Source organism: Pelobates fuscus, chromosome 2 (assembly GCF_036172605.1).
Source record: "Pelobates fuscus isolate aPelFus1 chromosome 2, aPelFus1.pri, whole genome shotgun sequence".
Lineage (NCBI taxonomy): Eukaryota > Metazoa > Chordata > Amphibia > Anura > Pelobatidae > Pelobates > Pelobates fuscus.
Genome location: NC_086318.1, coordinates 440,323,771 through 440,344,280, shown reverse-complemented (window position 1 = coordinate 440,344,280; position 20,510 = coordinate 440,323,771). Strand labels below are relative to the sequence as shown.

General features: G+C 44.1%; 1 protein-coding gene across 2 annotated transcripts in view; it reads right to left on the bottom strand.

Moving 5' to 3' along the window:
- Positions 1-534: 534 nt before the first annotated feature.
- RNF8 (ring finger protein 8) overlaps positions 535-20,510 on the bottom strand; it is a 31,202-nt gene continuing 11,226 nt past the window's right edge. Inside the window, exons 5-8 of one of the 2 annotated variants that reach the window (XM_063444119.1) lie at positions 10,438-10,527; positions 6,168-6,275; positions 5,460-5,664; positions 535-1,779 (exon numbers count right to left, since the gene is read on the bottom strand). In XM_063444119.1, coding sequence (XP_063300189.1) covers positions 1,616-1,779; positions 5,460-5,664; positions 6,168-6,275; positions 10,438-10,527 — 567 coding nt within the window. In that variant the 3' untranslated portion in view covers positions 535-1,615. Of the gene's footprint in view, positions 1,780-5,452; positions 5,665-6,167; positions 6,276-10,437; positions 10,528-20,510 lie in introns of both variants that reach the window. The other variant, XM_063444120.1, reaches the window with a different exon arrangement.

Here is a 20,510-nt window from a genome sequence, read left to right as displayed (position 1 = left end):
TATAAGATATGCCTACAATCAACTTTGGTTTGTGAGTGTGAATTACTATATACACTTCCACTCTCCTTTATAAGTTTACAGTATTATGCTATGTTTGTTCCTGTTATTATTGTATTGTAGATCCATTGTTTTTTCCATATCTATTGAGGACCTGGAGGAGTCCTTATCTGCTGTACATTTAGTTCAAGGGTAACTGTATTTGCTGTCCACTATTACCCACTAGAGTGTGTTCTATCCACTAGGAGGTGAATCTACGTTTTCTATATTAGGTTTTAATATTAGTAGCTCTGGCAAAATAAATATCTGGCTTGGGTGAAGAGCAGAACTGAAGAAGGGGAAGGGAAAGGGTGTGTTTTTTTTTTAAATTCTAAAATGAACTTTGTTAATTAGCTCTTCGCTAATGCTCTGTGTGACAGGACGAATCAATCACTGAGACAGTGTAGGGTTACATTATAATACTAGACAAGCTCATGCGTATCATTGCACTAAGATGACCAGTTTAAGGCTCTGTTGAAATAAACATTGTGCTAGACATTTCATTACAATATCATTTTAATGCCACAATACAATGTCTGGTATAAAGGATTTGGAACGATTCTATTTAACCCTTTCCAGTCTTTTAAATCCTGCTCTGAAAGTAAGGAAGAGAGACACCCCCTAGCCTATTGTGACCCAGTATCTGCTCCAAGGAACGTTCTGTCCTGGAACCCACAACCTGTCTCTAGGAGCCCCAGTACTGGCAGCGATGGGGATTTCCAGCTTACCCACCTACACGGCTGCATCACGTGTGTAAGAAGCCGCTAATACCAGATGAGCTGGCTAGGTCTGGGAAAAAATAAATAAGATACCTTTGGTTTAGGAGCTGGAAGCTCTTCTTCATGCCCCCCGGAGGGTGTCCTGGGCATGCATGGCTTCCTATATGCCAGTACTCCGCACAAATGAGGATTTACATTACAATTACTTCCTGACAGTTACTACAAAACAAATGCTTACAGCACATAAGTGGCATCTGTCATGGTATAACAGAGACAATGGCTGGCTGAGGTGGATACTCCTGTACTAAGCATCCGTGACATCAAGCAGCCTATTACCATTACAGAAAGCCCAGTCCTAGTTTTCTCTATTATTTTAATAAAAAGGGGCATTCAAATTGATTCCATAATACCATTGTTATGCCAACCACAGAAAGTGATTACAAAATCTACAAGTAAATTTCATGACAAGATTTAAAGAAAAAAAATACAAGAAATATGAAACATAAAAAAATAAAACATACAAAGAAAAAGACAAACCCTCGCTTCCCCGTGAACCTGTGAGGTATGGTCACTGCCATCGCCCTGGCCCCCACCATGAACAATGGCATTTTTATGGCAGAATTGCAGACATTAAAAAAAATCTGAACGTCCACCCTTTCTCGCAGAGAAGAGGGCCTCATCGCCAATGGGTCTGCAGCATGATGCAAAGAAGATAAATACAGCGGAAAAGAAAATCAAATGTTCTCAAATTTTGGAAACAGCACAAACATGGCACTGGTCTTCCCAAAGTTTATTAGGTTTACTCAAGCACTGATATTTGCCCGGAGCATCTTCAATCAAAGCTGACATCATAGCGCTTATCATAGGAATAAAAAGTCATCATCCTCGTCATCAGACCCTGAAGGGACATCATCAAAATCCCCTTCAAACTCATCGTCCAACTCATCGCTGCTGGAGAAAGGGTCCAAGCTGTTGCTGTCGCTGTCTGTTAAGATGGGGATCACTTCTTTCATGGGATTCAGCGCTGCAACACACACACAAAAATATCTAAATTTAACAAGCGCATCAGTGAGGAAACAATCCAAAGACGGGAGGACAAGATCAATCTACGGCATTCTAACTCATAACATCGAAATTAAGCGGAAATGGACATTCTGGGCAATATCAAATGTATTTAAAAGACAATTGTCATCAAATCTTCTCTTCACGTTTAAAAAAAAAAAAAAAAAGAAAAAGTTTCTTATATTTAATTAGACTTCATGACATTTTTAAATGATGCATACTGATTTTTTTTTTGAGAAAATGCCACTTTTAAATCTGGCTGAGCGAACATGTTGGGTCAGACTGTACCATCATCTGTCCAAGTGCTGCTCAACCTAACTTGCTGCTGCTGCTGCAATTGAATTGTAGCAAGCAAGGTTTTGGCATCATACACATATCCCTTATTTTCCTGTTCAGCTTTCTACAGTATAGGGCCAGCCTCTTAGCCATGCCTCCCCTTATCACAAAATGCTCCCATTGGAAGGTAGGCAGTGTAGCTGCTGAATCGACTCTGCCATTTCCAGCCAATCACTGTCCTCTCATTGTTTGTATAGTGGTGCTACGTGGACAAATTAAAAAAGAAGACAGTGACTGGCTAGGTGGGGTGCAAGGCTGCCTTCCTGGTTTAACAGGATAGTTGGGTCTATAAGATTCACTTAGCTGAAGGCTGAAAAGGAGAATAATGAAAGTTGTCACATTGTTTGGTTTGTGGCGCGTTAAGGTGCACTGCGCGACAGGAATCAAGTTACATTGTTTGTATAAAATATTACTATGTTCATACTGTGAGGTTCATTTAGAAATTAATGTTCGTATGCATTGTATTTTTGGACTTCAACAAACCCAATAGTACAAGAACCATTGACAACAATCTTTTCTATAAAATAGAGAGAAATGAAAGGAATGGAACGTGCAAACAGATGCCCAGTGTTTACAAAGATGACTGGTTCCTGTAGATGTGTTAGATGCCGGTTTCCATTCCTTACGTACATTGAATGTTGTATGTACACAACTCACTGAAAACTCTGCACGTTGTTTGGCTTTGTTTAAACATTGTCTTGTGGTCCAAGTACCAGAGCGAACGCAGAACTTATTAAACAACCAGAACTATAGTTGCAAAGATTATAGATTTCTATATAAGTGAAATAGTGTCCCATTACCACAAGTTCCAGAAGACTGTTAAATGTTTGATTCAAGGGTGTTTATAGGTTTTAAAGCGAGCTGGCAGTAAAATACTGAATTCAACATATTGTATTCATTGGTTATGCAGTTGCATTAAGAACTATGCATGTTCAGCCGCCCCATACATACAAATGGGTTGGAACCTGTCAGCCAGCTCTCCCTGTCACACATACCTCATTACAGGAACTATTAATAAAAAAAAATGGTTTTATTGACACCTACATGCAGAAACATATGACATATATTGATCTCCAAGTGCAATAAGTGAGCATCACATTCAAAGTAAAAACACAGCAAGCAATACATCAATATAACTGCCCCCTCTCCCACCAATCACAGACCATGCCAATCCATGGGTGCTTCCTGTCCGGTCGCTAACTGACCTGAGAACCTAGAAGTCTACTCCAATGTATGGCAATTTAAATGTAATTCCTGATTAAACACCCCCTAACTAAAGGTTTGTGAAAATGTTTTCTGGGATACAGATCCCAGATATAATAATCTGGATAGCAGCAAGGAGATTGTTGGTTTTGTATGATTTCAGTTACGTATTGATTTTCTGGCTGTTGCAAATGTTATTTTTATGAATTTTAAGTAATGTTAAAGCAGCTCCCAGGGTATCTGCAAGCTGGTATGAAGTAAAACCTAGGTAATTTGATACATCTCTCCAGAACTGATGGATGTCAGGACAGACCCATAGACTCTGGAACAGAGCTGTTTCCCTTGTTACATTTTGGACAGCTAGGTATGTCCAAGTTGCAGTTAATACTGTTTATGTGGGGAATAGGAATCCTGTAGGAAAATACAGAACTGCATCTCCTTATCTAGGTATAGGATGACATGTTTAAAACTATGCACAAAGGTGAGAAAGTGTTTATATGCAGACAGTATCTAGTACAAGTTAGTCTGGCCACTTTCCAATCATACAAGGTCTCCCTCTGAAACGTGGGATTAGGTAAGAAGGGGACATATACAGAGTGTTGCCATTCAGACTACTTTCCAAGCCTTCCTCTGGGAACTGAAGGAACGTTGTATATAGGAGCTGGACCAGAAGGAACAATTAGTCTAACTGGTTGGCTGGAAGTTCTGTTATGCAGTCTAAATGCATTCAGCTATCTGGCTGCCAAAGTACAGTGTCAAACATTTAGGATATTGACAATGAAAGGCTTTTTTTTTTTTTTTTTTAAATCATCTACTACAAAAAGACGCTGAACACACTATTCATTCTTATTTTTGTCAGACTTGCATAATAGGAGGAGGTGCATTTGTAGTGGGTAAGTTGGGAAGTGTGAAAGTTGGGGATCTCAGTAGGCTGGCTCACCCTAAAACATATATTAACGGGCCTGTTTATATTGCGTTCCATGTATACTGAAATCTGAGAAATGTTTAAAGGATTACGTGTGCTAATGTTACCATGAATGAGGACTCCTAAGTATTTAACATGGAAAGTTACAGACTCAAATACATCCCATATTTAAAGTAACACTCCAAACACCTAAAACACTTCAGCTTGAAGTGCTCTGTGTGTGCAGAGTGTCCTCTTTTTCATTTTACAAAAAGTGCAGATTTCAATAGAAATTGACACTTTTATAAATGAATCTTGTTACACCCCCGGCTGTCAATCAGACTACCGGTCCTGTTACTTCCTGGTTGTTTAGCTCAGTGGAGATAAACTCAAGAGGCAGCATTTGCCCAGAGCACCTGCCTTGCAAAGACTTCTCATTGAGCTGCATTGGGATGCCTGTGATTGGACAGACAAAGTCTGGGCGGGGTTAGAAGGGGAGGGTTTGCCAAGGCTGCAACTTTTACTAGCTGTTTATAGATATATCTCCAATTAAAAAATATATAATTAAATGCATTTATGTTTTCATTGGGGGATATATCTACAAAATTATTAATAATAAAAAAAAAAAATCCATAGGAGTGTTGCTTGATGTGAGAGGAGGCATATAAGTGGGTTAATCTCATATAGAGTTAGAGTATGATCTGTTAAAAACTCATGCTATGTATGATAACATACTGTATCTAAATCCCTATCATCTTTACCTTATTCAGGTAAATCTAGTCAGACTTTATGGGCTTCTTGACGCAAGTTTGAAGTGTAATTGGGGACACTGAATTTGAGGAGGACTTTTAATGGTTTTTAACCCCTTAAGGACCAAACCTCTGGAATAAAAGGGAATCATGACATGTCACACATGTCATGTGTCCTTAAGGGGTTAACAGTCCCAAATAATAAGAAAACATTTAATTTTCCTGGTACTTTTTCCCCCTCAATAATAATAATAATAATAATAATAATAATAAAAAAAAAAAAAAAAGCATGTTGGTACTATATAAAATAAACATTTGCCAGACACGAGGGATACTCTGAGAATGCATTATTCCAGTTTTGCGGGTTGTGAATGTACACTGATAAAGTCCTACTGACTCACTAGATCAGTGACACAGCAGGGTGTCATGCAGGTAGCACCCACCTCTCACCTTTACGTTCAATGATAAGAGAAGTTCTGCGGTCCTTCATCTCCGGGCTGAGCTTATCCACCATGCGGTCAATGCAGTTGTCCAGCACAAGTGATCGGGTCTGGGAGCAGATGTCCTGTCTACAGATGGGACACTCGTCCTTCCGTTTCCTCCACTGTGCGATGCAGTAGGAACAGAAGCTGTGTGCGCAGCTCAGAGTTACAGCCTAACGGGAAACCAAAGCAAAACAAGAAATGAAAGCCTCTCCCTGCGGAGCTCTGCATGACAGTGACCCCTCAATCTCACAATAATGGAAAGTAAGCAAACTGTACTTTTGTCAATAATATGGCTCTATCAGTGGGTGATATATCTTCGCAGCTACAACGTCTGCAAGAAGCAAGATAGCTGCAGTAAAAAGAGTAAGCAGACCACAGTTTGTTCTGTTGTACATATTCCACCACTAAATGTTAATATGGCAGCTCTCCATGCTGGTTCTGGCCCCACTGGAATGTGTTCCAATTTTTGTTAACCAACATTCAGGATAAAGGCTCTGCATGCAGACTAGATGGGAGGGATTCTGCTCTTGCAGTACAGTGGTAATAAGATGAAATAATACAGGACAAACGGCACAAATAATGCTAAATCTAGTTCCTGTCTTTGCACGCTCACACTAAATGTATGAAACATCATGGCTGCCATGAGCGTGCCGTGGTGTAACACGGCCATTACCTCAATGAAATGTTCGGAGCAGATGATACACTGCAACTCATTATCGAGTACGTCATTCATGTGATTCAGAACCTCCTCCTTCTGCGCTCGAACTTTCTCCTTCTCTTGCTGTCGATAAAGCATTTGTATGATAAAGCTCATAAAGACACATGACATGTGCAAAGCATACAAACAACGCAAAATATACGATTTATGGTTTAAACAGCCCTTTACTAGAATTTCCCATTGACAAGCCTTTCCCAGTCTTCTAAGCAGCAGTTAGCGCAAGCTGGATTTCATTCAGCTCTTACAAGATGACAATATGTGTGTTGCTGCCATTAACCTGAAGTATTTAATCTACCTTACTAAACGTACTATGCATTTATACAGACATGCATCACTTTGAGACAACCGTCTCATTCAAAAGCTTTAGCCTCACATTGTTTTCACTTTGCAAGCTGGAAAAAGCAGGTAAATATGCTTTCCAGATTCACTTCAGGGAAGGCACTGCTCTTACCAATTAGTGTCCTATCCCTAGGAATGTTGTAAAAGTGTATTGGGCACGTCTGACAGATTTACACATTTGCAGCTGGAAGATCTCTGCACCTTGCAACATCCTGACAGAGGGAGAACAAAGGGAGTCTGTGTGATCATGCAGAGCAGTCTCCAATATCGGGGTTCTCTCTCCCTGCGGTGTTAGTTAGTGCACAGAGAATGAGGAACTTTCTGCTGCTGGACAATGATACCCTGTTTCTCTAATTAGTGCAATAGTCTGGAACAGAGACTGGTGGGTTAGAGAGAAGAGGCTGAAGAAACTCCCCTCACTAAGAGACGTTTCCAACAATGCAATCTGACCAAGTTTAATGTAAGTTTGTTAAGGTTTAGGGCAAAACCTTTGAAAAGTATGTAATATTCTGGTTTGAACATTTGTTTAAAAATGTTTGCTTGCAGTTTTTTAAAAAAAATAATAATAATTGATAAGTGGTGCACATCCCTTTAAATGGGCAACATACATTCATACTTATATATGTAATATACCCACACACACACACATAAAGAGAGCAACCACAGAACAAATTTCAAGTGAATATAACTGCCTTTATTGAAGCAGATTCAGTGTCACAGCAACAAGTCCAACGTTTCAGTGCTATAGTGAACTTTTATCAAGAGGCACCTGAAATTCGTCCTGAGCGCTCTCTTCATTTGTTATCGGCCAGAGCAACACCTAGGCAAGCACATATATATATATATATATATAGATATATATAGATATATAGAGCGGGGTTTTTAATTAGGGTCATGTAATAGCTTCTAAAACCTAGCTCAAAATAACCGAGTTCCTGAAAATCAGAGTAAAGCTGTGTTATATCCCAGGTTTGTCTCAGTGAGCCACACAACGTTACAATATAGAACTCAAAAAGAAAGCAATATGTGTAACAGTAGCTTATTACATACATCATAAACGTGTGCGCAAACTGCTGATTATTAGTCGTGATCGGGTCACCAAATTAACTTTATATACATTAAAGTAGCCGGGGTTATTATATGTTAATACACAGATTGCATTCTAAGTACGGTATTGGCACTATTATTATACACACATCTTTGGTCTTTCATTCCACCTTAATGTGTTCCTTGTTGTAACTAGACACATAGCAGTGGGATTTCTCAGTCCCCACAATCAGATAATATCCCTACACTAACAGAGTATTTTTGGAAAAGAGAATTCGGTCATTACTACAGCTACTCTAATTTATATAAAGCTTGAGGAATTATCCTGCATTATTTCAGTAGGTGATTAATAATACAACATTTGCACACATTTATTAAGTATGTAACAAAGGTTACTGTTCAACATATTCTTTCTTTTTGAGGTTTGTCATAGAGAGACACAACTACTTTGTTTGTTTGTTTTCTCTAAGTAAAACAAACAAACAAAAAGAAACAGATTGAAGATAGAAAGGGCAGTATACAGAGTAAAAAGTGGAAACTGAATGGTTGGTACACTACTGGACAGTGAACTCAAAGAGAAAGGTTTGTACTGCCACCTGCTGGTGCAAGATAATTCCTGCACAATGTAGGGAAAATGGAGCAACAGAACAACTTTTTTGTTGGCAATTTGGAGTGGGTGTTAATAATTTAAAACAAACAAAAACAAAACAAAGAATACTGGGATGAGTTGTACATTTGCAGCAAAAACATTGCAAGAGTTTGTTTGAGTTGATCGGAGTGCACACAAATCACGGTATGATACAAAATGTAAAACGAAATCACTGCATGAAAAGCAAAGAAGGAATTGCCTGATGAACAAAATTTCTATCTGCAAACTGGCCATTTAACTGGTGTCGGGTGAGGGTTTATAAACAGAGTAGGTAGGTACCACTGCCAAATATCACATTATATCAAAGACATAAGACAGGGTAGTATTGGAGAATGTCACCAAGAAAGCATTATGCATGTCTGAATTACTCCACAATCTTTAAAAGTAGAATATTAGATAACGGAGAGCCTGGTGTGAATGGCTTGTAGATTAAAACAAGTCAAACCCATGCTAGGTCTAACGGTATAATAAGCGGAGAGTGAGTATAGGCTAAATGAAGGAAAACAAAGAACAAGAAATATCAAACTAGCCTTGCTAAGGTACAGCGCTGCAGTGTTGAGACCCAATTGAAAAAGGTTCTATTGCTTACGGGGAAGACAGGTCTGAGTCCAACGTCCCGATTAATCCTTCCCAGTCCTAGGTGAGGCATATTCCTGTGCTAGGTCCGCTAACGAAAGAGCTCAATCCGAGCCAACTGCTACAAATGATTGCCAAGTGCGAACTCTGTGACTGGCCCTACTCGCACCCCTAGCCCAGGGTGAATGGTCTCCCCTATACAATGGTCGCCCCTTAACATATTTAGCATTTTGTTAATTGATAAAAATAGAGGATTAACAAAACTATTATTGAATACATTTTTACTTTACAGCATATATGTATGTATATATATATATATTTTGTTATTATCCAGGTAAAGGCCAGGAAAGACACCCATCTACGCCCACCTAGATTTAGGTATTTATGGGTAGTGGGGAGGTCAGAAAATTTTAATTATCTGCCAATATGACTATTGCTGGGAAGCGTGGCTGTATACAGGGTTTTGAACTCCTTACCTACCACCATATATTTGTGAGGAACACTGTGGGTACTGTTGGGATATAGGTGTATGGGCTGTATGTTTCTAACTCCCTACCTACCACACATGGGTGAGGAACACTGTGGGTACTATTGGGATATAGGTGGGAAGTGTGGCTGTATACCGTGTTTCTAACTCCTTACATACAACACATGGGTGAGGAACACTGTGGGTACTATTGGGATATAGGTGGGAAGCGTGGCTGTATGCCAATGTTTCTAACTCCTTACCCACCACACCTGGGTGAGGAACATTGTGGGTACTGTTGGGATCTAGGTGGGAAGCGTGGCTGTATGCCAATGTTTCTAACTCCCTACCTACCACACATGGGTGAGGAACACTGTGGGTACTGTTGGGATCTAGGTGGGAAGCGTGGCTGTATGCCAATGTTTCTAACTCCTTAACCACCACACCTGGGTGAGGAACATTGTGGGTACTGTTGGGATATAGGTGGGAAGCGTGGCTGTATGCCGTGTTTCTAACTCCTTACTCACCACACATGGGTGAGGAACACTGTGGGTACTATTGGGATATAGGTGGGAAGCGTGGCTGTATGCCAATGTTTCTAACTCCTTAGCCACCACACATGGGTGAGGAACACTGTGGGTACTGTTGGGATATAGGTGGGAAGCGTGGCTGTATGCCGTGTTTCTAACTCCTTAGCCACCACACATGGGTGAGGAACACTGTGGGTACTGTTGGGATATAGGTGGGAAGCGTGGCTGTATGCCGTGTTTCTAACTCCTTAGCCACCACACATGGGTGAGGAACACTGTGGGTACTATTGGGATATAGGTGGGAAGCGTGGCTGTATGCCGTGTTTCTAACTCCTTACCCACCACACCTGGGTGAGGAACACTGTGGGTACTATTGGGATATAGGTGAGAAGCGTGGCTGTATGCCGTGTTTCTAACTCCTTACCCACCACACCTGGGTGAGGAACACTGTGGGTATGGTTCACATAGGTTAACAGCAGTTGCAGATAGCTTTGGTCTCTCTGGGTTTTCCATGACTGGCTTTTTATTATGGATCCAAACTGTCATTGCACGGTCAAGCATTGCAGAGGGTATTTTAACACACGCATACTGCTCAATAATTATCATTCATTTCAGTACCTTGGTTTCTTCAAGCTCTTTATTCTTAGCTTGAATAATTTGCTCAAAATTATTCTTATTGCTTTTCAATTCCTCCATGAGTAACGTATGCTGCGAAGAATTTAAAACCAGCAAAACTAGAGTTAAACAATGTCAATGTGTAACTTCAACTAGAAAGGAGGCATGGGTAATTACTGATATTTACAGGGTAATAACCTACTGATTAATATAACCGTAATCTTCTGCAGAGCAGACTTTCCCAATCCAGTCTGAGTTAGACAGACAGACTGCACCAGATTCGATGTACATTGGATAACTAGCTAGTGTTTAGAACTGTAATTACAAATATTACCTTTACCTATAATGTTCCAACATGCATTCCATTACAGAGCAATTTCACAAGCAAAGAACAAAATGTATTATAAAACAATACCTCCTGTAGCAATGACCCCCCCACACAGAATGTCCTACAATACCTCCTATAGCAATGACCCCCCCACACAGAATGTACTACAATACCTCCTGTAGTAATGACCCCCCCACACAGAATGTACTACAATACCTCCTGTTGTAATGATCCCCCCCAAACAGAATGTCCTACAATACCTCCTGTAGCAATGACCCCCCCACACAGAATGTACTACAATACCTCCTGTTGTAATGACCCCCCCCAAACAGAATGTCCTACAATACCTCCTGTAGCAATGACCCCCCCACACAGAATGTCCTACAATACCTCCTGTTGTAATGACCCCCCCCAAACAGAATGTACTACAATACCTCCTATAGCAATGACCCCCCCCCACAGAATGTCCTACAATACCTCCTATAGCAATGACCCCCCCACACAGAATGTACTACAATACCTCCTGTAGTAATGACCCCCCCACACAGAATGTACTACAATACCTCCTGTTGTAATGACCCCCCCCTAACAGAATGTCCTACAATACCTCCTGTAGCAATGACCCCCCCACACAGAATGTCCTACAATACCTCCTATAGCAATGACCCCCCCACACAGAATGTACTACAATACCTCCTATAGCAATGACACCCCCCACACAGAATGTCCTACAATACCTCCTGTAGTAATGACCCCCCACACAGAATGTACTACAATACCTCCTGTTGTAATGACCCCCCCCAAACAGAATGTCCTACAATACCTCCTGTAGCAATGACCCCCCCACACAGAATGTCCTACAATACCTCCTATAGCAATGACCCCCCCACACAGAATGTACTACAATACCTCCTGTAGCAATGACCCCCCCACACAGAATGTCCTACAATACCTCCTATAGCAATGACCCCCCCACACAGAATGTCCTACAATACCTCCTATAGCAATGACTCCCCCCACACAGAATGTCCTACAATACCTCCTGTAGTAATGACCCCCCCCCACACAGAATGTACTACAATACCTCCTATAGCAATGACCCCCCCCCACACAGAATGTCCTACAATACCTCCTTTAGCAATGACCCCCCCCACACAGAATGTCCTACAATACCTCCTGTAGCAATGACCCCCCACACAGAATGTCCTACAATACCTCCTGTAGTAATGACCCCCCTACACAGAATGTCCTACAATACCTCCTGTAGTAATTACTGCCCCCCCACGCAGAATGTCCTACAATACCTCCTGTAGCAATGACCCCCCCACACAGAATGTACTACAATACCTCCTGTAGTAATGACCCCCCTACACAGAATGTCCTACAATACCTCCGGTAGTAATTACTGCCCCCCCCCACGCAGAATGTCCTACAATACCTCCTGTAGCAATGGACCCCCCCCACACAGAATGTCCTACAATACCTCCTGTAGCAATTACTGCCCCCCACACAGAATGTACTACAATACCTCCTGTAGCAATGACCCCCCCCACACAGAATGTCCTACAATACCTCCTGTAGCAAAGACCCCTCCCCCACACAGAATGTACTACAATACCTCCTGTAGCAATAACCCCCCCCCACACAGAATGTACTACAATACCTCCTGTAGCAATGACCCCCCCCACACAGAATGTACTACAATACCTCCTATAGCAATGACCCCCCCACACAGAATGTCCTACAATACCTCCTATAGCAATGACCCCCCCCACACAGAATGTAACAAACTACAATACCTCCTGTAGCAATGACCCCCCACACAGAATGTCCTACAATACCTCCTGTAGCAATGACCCCCCCACACAGAATGTACTACAATACCTCCTGTAGCAATGACCCACCCCCCACACAGAATGTACTACAATACCTCCTGTAGCAATGACCCCCCCCCCACACAGAATGTCCTACAATACCTCCTGTAGCAATGACCCCCCCACACAGAATGTACTACAATACCTCCTGTAGCAATGACCCACCCCCCACACAGAATGTACTACAATACCTCCTGTAGCAATGACCCCCCCCACACAGAATGTCCTACAATACCTCCTGTAGCAATGACCCCCCCACGCAGAATGTACTACAATACCTCCTGTAGCAATGACCCCCCCACACAGAATGTACTACAATACCTCCTGTAGCAATGACCCCCCCACACAGAATGTACTACAATACCTCCTGTAGCAATGACCCCCCCACACAGAATGTACTACAATACCTCCTGTAGCAATGACCCCCCCACACAGAATGTACTACAATACCTCCTGTAGCAATGACCCCCCCACACAGAATGTACTACAATACCTCCTGTAGCAATGACCCCCCCACACAGAATGTACTACAATACCTCCTGTAGCAATGACCCCCCCACACAGAATGTACTACAATACCTCCTGTAGCAATGACCCCCCCACACAGAATGTACTACAATACCTCCTGTAGCAATGACCCACCCACACAGAATGTACTACAATACCTCCTGTAGCAATGACTTCCCACACAGAATGTACTACAATACCTCCTGTAGCAATGACCCCCCCACACACAGAATGTACTACAATACCTCCTGTAGCAATGACCCCCCCCACCCCACACAGAATGTACTACAATACCTCCTGTAGCAATGACACCCCCCACCCCACACAGAATGTACTACAATACCTCCTGTAGCAATGACCCCCACACAGAATGTACTACAATACCTCCTGTAGCAATGACCCCCCCCCACACAGAATGTCCTACAATACCTCCTGTAGCAAAGACCCCCCCCCCACACAGAATGTACTACAATACCTCCTGTAGGAATGACCCCCCCCCCACACAGAATGTACTACAATACCTCCTGTAGCAATGACCCCCCCCCACACAGAATGTACTACAATACCTCCTATAGCAATGACCCCCCCACACAGAATGTCCTACAATACCTCCTATAGCAATGACCCCCCCCACACAGAATGTAACAAACTACAATACCTCCTGTAGCAATGACCCCCCACACAGAATGTCCTACAATACCTCCTGTAGCAATGACCCCCCCACACAGAATGTACTACAATACCTCCTGTAGCAATGACCCACCCCCCACACAGAATGTACTACAATACCTCCTGTAGCAATGACCCCCCCCCCACACAGAATGTCCTACAATACCTCCTGTAGCAATGACCCCCCCACACAGAATGTACTACAATACCTCCTGTAGCAATGACCCACCCCCCACACAGAATGTACTACAATACCTCCTGTAGCAATGACCCCCCCCACACAGAATGTCCTACAATACCTTCTGTAGCAATGATCCCCCCACGCAGAATGTACTACAATACCTCCTGTAGCAATGACCCCCCCACACAGAATGTACTACAATACCTCCTGTAGCAATGACCCCCCCACACAGAATGTACTACAATACCTCCTGTAGCAATGACCCCCCCACACAGAATGTACTACAATACCTCCTGTAGCAATGACCCCCCCACACAGAATGTACTACAATACCTCCTGTAGCAATGACCCCCCCACACAGAATGTACTACAATACCTCCTGTAGCAATGACCCCCCCACACAGAATGTACTACAATACCTCCTGTAGCAATGACCCCCCCACACAGAATGTACTACAATACCTCCTGTAGCAATGACCCCCCCACACAGAATGTACTACAATACCTCCTGTAGCAATGACCCACCCACACAGAATGTACTACAATACCTCCTGTAGCAATGACTTCCCACACAGAATGTACTACAATACCTCCTGTAGCAATGACCCCCCCACACACAGAATGTACTACAATACCTCCTGTAGCAATGACCCCCCCACCCCACACAGAATGTACTACAATACCTCCTGTAGCAATGACACCCCCCACCCCACACAGAATGTACTACAATACCTCCTGTAGCAATGACCCCCACACAGAATGTACTACAATACCTCCTGTAGCAATGACCCCCCCTCCACACAGAGAATGTACTACAATACCTCCTGTAGCAATGACCCCCCCCACACAGAATGTACTACAATACCTCCTGTAGCAATGACCCCCCCACACAGAATGTCCTACAATACCTCCTATAGCAATGACCCCCCACACAGAATGTACTACAATACCTCCTATAGCAATGACCCCCCCACACAGAATGTCCTACAATACCTCCTATAGCAATGACCCCCCACACAGAATGTACTACAATACCTCCTATAGCAATGACCCCCCCCACACAGAATGTCCTACAATACCTCCTATAGCAATGACCCCCCCACACAGAATGTCCTACAATACCTCCTGTAGCAATGACCCCCCCCACCCTACACAGAATGTACTACAATACCTCTTGTAGCAATGACCTCCCCCACGCAGAATGTCCTACAATACCTCCTGTAGCAATGACCCCCCCCACACAGAATGTCCTACAATACCTCCTATAGCAATGACCCCCCACACAGAATGTACTACAATACCTCCTGTAGCAATGACCCCCCACACACAGAATGTACTACAATACCTCCTGTAGCAATGACCCCCCCACACAGAATGTCCTACAATACCTCCTGTAGCAATGACCCCCCACACAGAATGTCCTACAATACCTCCTGTAGCAATGACCCCCCCACACAGAATGTACTACAATACCTCCTGTAGCAATGACCCCCACACACAGAATGTACTACAATACCTCCTATAGCAATGACCCCCCCACACAGAATGTACTACAATACATCCTATAGCAATGACCCCCCCCACACAGAATGTACTACAATACCTCCTATAGCAATGACCCCCCCACACAGAATGTACTACAATACCTCCTATAGCAATGACTCCCCCCACACAGAATGTACTACAATACCTCCTATAGCAATGACTCCCCCCACACAGAATGTACTACAATACATCCTGTAGCAATGAAACCCACACAGAATGTACTACAATACCTCCTATAGCAATGACTCCCCCCACACAGAATGTACTACAATACCTCCTATAGCAATGACTCCCCCACACAGAATGTACTACAATACATCCTGTAGCAATGACCCCCCACACAGAATGTACTACAATACCTCCTATAGCAATGACCCCCCCCACACCGAATGTCCTACAATACCTCCTATAGCAATGACCCCCCCAACACAGAATGTAAAACAATACCTCCTGTAGCAATGACCCCCCCCACACAGAATGTCCTACAATACCTCCTGTAGCAATAACCCCCCCCCCACCCCACACAGAATGTACTACAATACCTCTTGTAGCAATGACCTCCCCCACGCAGAATGTCCTACAATACCTCCTGTAGCAATGACCCCCCCCACACAGAAAGTACTACAATACCTCCTGTAGCAATGACCCCCCCACACAGAATGTACTACAATACCTCCTGTAGCAATTACTGCCCCCACACAGAATGTCCTACAATACCTCCTATAGCAATGACCCCCCCACACAGAATGTACTACAATACCTCCTATAGCAATGACCCCCCCACACAGAATGTACTACAATACCTCCTGTAGCAATTACTGCCCCCACACAGAATGTCCTACAATACCTCCTGTAGCAATGACCCCCCCACACAGAATGTCCTACAATACCTCCTGTAGCAATGACCCCCCCACACCCCACACAGAATGTACTACAATACCTCTTGTAGCAATGACCCCCCCTCCACACAGAGAATGTACTACAATACCTCCTGTAGCAATGACCCCCCCACACAGAATGTACTACAATACCTCCTATAGCAATGACCTCCCCACACAGAATGTCCTACAATACCTCCTATAGCAATGACCCCCCCACACAGAATGTACTACAATACCTCCTATAGCAATGACCCACCCACACAGAATGTACTACAATACCTCCTATAGCAATGACCTCCCCACACAGAATGTCCTACAATACCTCCTATAGCAATGACCCCCCCACACAGAATGTACTACAATACCTCCTGTAGCAATGACCCCCCCACACAGAATGTACTACAATACCTCCTATAGCAATGACCTCCCCACACAGAATGTCCTACAATACCTCCTATAGCAATGACCCCCCCACACAGAATGTACTACAATACCTCCTGTAGCAATGACCCCCCCCACACAGAATGTACTACAATACCTCCTATAGCAATGACCCCCCCACACAGAATGTCCTACAATACCTCCTATAGCAATGACCCCCCCCACACAGAATGTAACAAACTACAATACCTCCTGTAGCAATGACCCCCCACACAGAATGTCCTACAATACCTCCTGTAGCAATGACCCCCCCACACAGAATGTACTACAATACCTCCTGTAGCAATGACCCACCCCCCACACAGAATGTACTACAATACCTCCTGTAGCAATGACCCCCCCCCCACACAGAATGTCCTACAATACCTCCTGTAGCAATGACCCCCCCACACAGAATGTACTACAATACCTCCTGTAGCAATGACCCACCCCCCACACAGAATGTACTACAATACCTCCTGTAGCAATGACCCCCCCCACACAGAATGTCCTACAATACCTCCTGTAGCAATGACCCCCCCACGCAGAATGTACTACAATACCTCCTGTAGCAATGACCCCCCCACACAGAATGTACTACAATACCTCCTGTAGCAATGACCCCCCCACACAGAATGTACTACAATACCTCCTGTAGCAATGACCCCCCCACACAGAATGTACTACAATACCTCCTGTAGCAATGACCCCCCCACACAGAATGTACTACAATACCTCCTGTAGCAATGACCCCCCCACACAGAATGTACTACAATACCTCCTGTAGCAATGACCCCCCCACACAGAATGTACTACAATACCTCCTGTAGCAATGACCCCCCCACACAGAATGTACTACAATACCTCCTGTAGCAATGACCCCCCCACACAGAATGTACTACAATACCTCCTGTAGCAATGACCCACCCACACAGAATGTACTACAATACCTCCTGTAGCAATGACTTCCCACACAGAATGTACTACAATACCTCCTGTAGCAATGACCCCCCCACACACAGAATGTACTACAATACCTCCTGTAGCAATGACCCCCCCCACCCCACACAGAATGTACTACAATACCTCCTGTAGCAATGACACCCCCCACCCCACACAGAATGTACTACAATACCTCCTGTAGCAATGACCCCCACACAGAATGTACTACAATACCTCCTGTAGCAATGACCCCCCCCCACACAGAATGTCCTACAATACCTCCTGTAGCAAAGACCCCCCCCCCACACAGAATGTACTACAATACCTCCTGTAGGAATGACCCCCCCCCCACACAGAATGTACTACAATACCTCCTGTAGCAATGACCCCCCCCCACACAGAATGTACTACAATACCTCCTATAGCAATGACCCCCCCACACAGAATGTCCTACAATACCTCCTATAGCAATGACCCCCCCCACACAGAATGTAACAAACTACAATACCTCCTGTAGCAATGACCCCCCACACAGAATGTCCTACAATACCTCCTGTAGCAATGACCCCCCCACACAGAATGTACTACAATACCTCCTGTAGCAATGACCCACCCCCCACACAGAATGTACTACAATACCTCCTGTAGCAATGACCCCCCCCCCCACACAGAATGTCCTACAATACCTCCTGTAGCAATGACCCCCCCACACAGAATGTACTACAATACCTCCTGTAGCAATGACCCACCCCCCACACAGAATGTACTACAATACCTCCTGTAGCAATGACCCCCCCCACACAGAATGTCCTACAATACCTTCTGTAGCAATGATCCCCCCACGCAGAATGTACTACAATACCTCCTGTAGCAATGACCCCCCCACACAGAATGTACTACAATACCTCCTGTAGCAATGACCCCCCCACACAGAATGTACTACAATACCTCCTGTAGCAATGACCCCCCCACACAGAATGTACTACAATACCTCCTGTAGCAATGACCCCCCCACACAGAATGTACTACAATACCTCCTGTAGCAATGACCCCCCCACACAGAATGTACTACAATACCTCCTGTAGCAATGACCCCCCCACACAGAATGTACTACAATACCTCCTGTAGCAATGACCCCCCCACACAGAATGTACTACAATACCTCCTGTAGCAATGACCCCCCCACACAGAATGTACTACAATACCTCCTGTAGCAATGACCCACCCACACAGAATGTACTACAATACCTCCTGTAGCAATGACTTCCCACACAGAATGTACTACAATACCTCCTGTAGCAATGACCCCCCCACACACAGAATGTACTACAATACCTCCTGTAGCAATGACCCCCCCACCCCACACAGAATGTACTACAATACCTCCTGTAGCAATGACACCCCCCACCCCACACAGAATGTACTACAATACCTCCTGTAGCAATGACCCCCACACAGAATGTACTACAATACCTCCTGTAGCAATGACCCCCCCCCACACAGAATGTACTACAATACCTCCTGTAGCAATGACCCCCCCCACCCCACACAGAATGTACTACAATACCTCTTGTAGCAATGACCCCCCCTCCACACAGAGAATGTACTACAATACCTCCTGTAGCAATGACCCCCCCCACACAGAATGTACTACAATACCTCCTGTAGCAATGACCCCCCCACACAGAATGTCCTACAATACCTCCTATAGCAATGACCCCCCACACAGAATGTACTACAATACCTCCTATAGCAATGACCCCCCCCACACAGAATGTCCTACAATACCTCCTATAGCAATGACCCCCCACACAGAATGTACTACAATACCTCCTATAGCAATGACCCCCCCCACACAGAATGTCCTACAATACCTCCTATAGCAATGACCCCCCCACACAGAATGTCCTACAATACCTCCTGTAGCAATGACCCCCCCCACCCTACACAGAATGTACTACAATACCTCTTGTAGCAATGACCTCCCCCACGCAGAATGTCCTACAATACCTCCTGTAGCAATGACCCCCCCCACACAGAATGTCCTACAATACCTCCTATAGCAATGACCCCCCACACAGAATGTACTACAATACCTCCTGTAGCAATGACCCCCCACACACAGAATGTACTACAATACCTCCTGTAGCAATGACCCCCCCACACAGAATGTCCTACAATACCTCCTGTAGCAATGACCCCCCACACAGAATGTCCTACAATACCTCCTGTAGCAATGACCCCCCCACACAGAATGTACTACAATACCTCCTGTAGCAATGACCCCCACACACAGAATGTACTACAATACCTCCTATAGCAATGACCCCCCCACACAGAATGTACTACAATACATCCTATAGCAATGACCCCCCCCACACAGAATGTACTACAATACCTCCTATAGCAATGACCCCCCCACACAGAATGTACTACAATACCTCCTATAGCAATGACTCCCCCCACACAGAATGTACTACAATACCTCCTATAGCAATGACTCCCCCCACACAGAATGTACTACAATACATCCTGTAGCAATGAAACCCACACAGAATGTACTACAATACCTCCTATAGCAATGACTCCCCCCACACAGAATGTACTACAATACCTCCTATAGCAATGACTCCCCCACACAGAATGTACTACAATACATCCTGTAGCAATGACCCCCCACACAGAATGTACTACAATACCTCCTATAGCAATGACCCCCCCCACACCG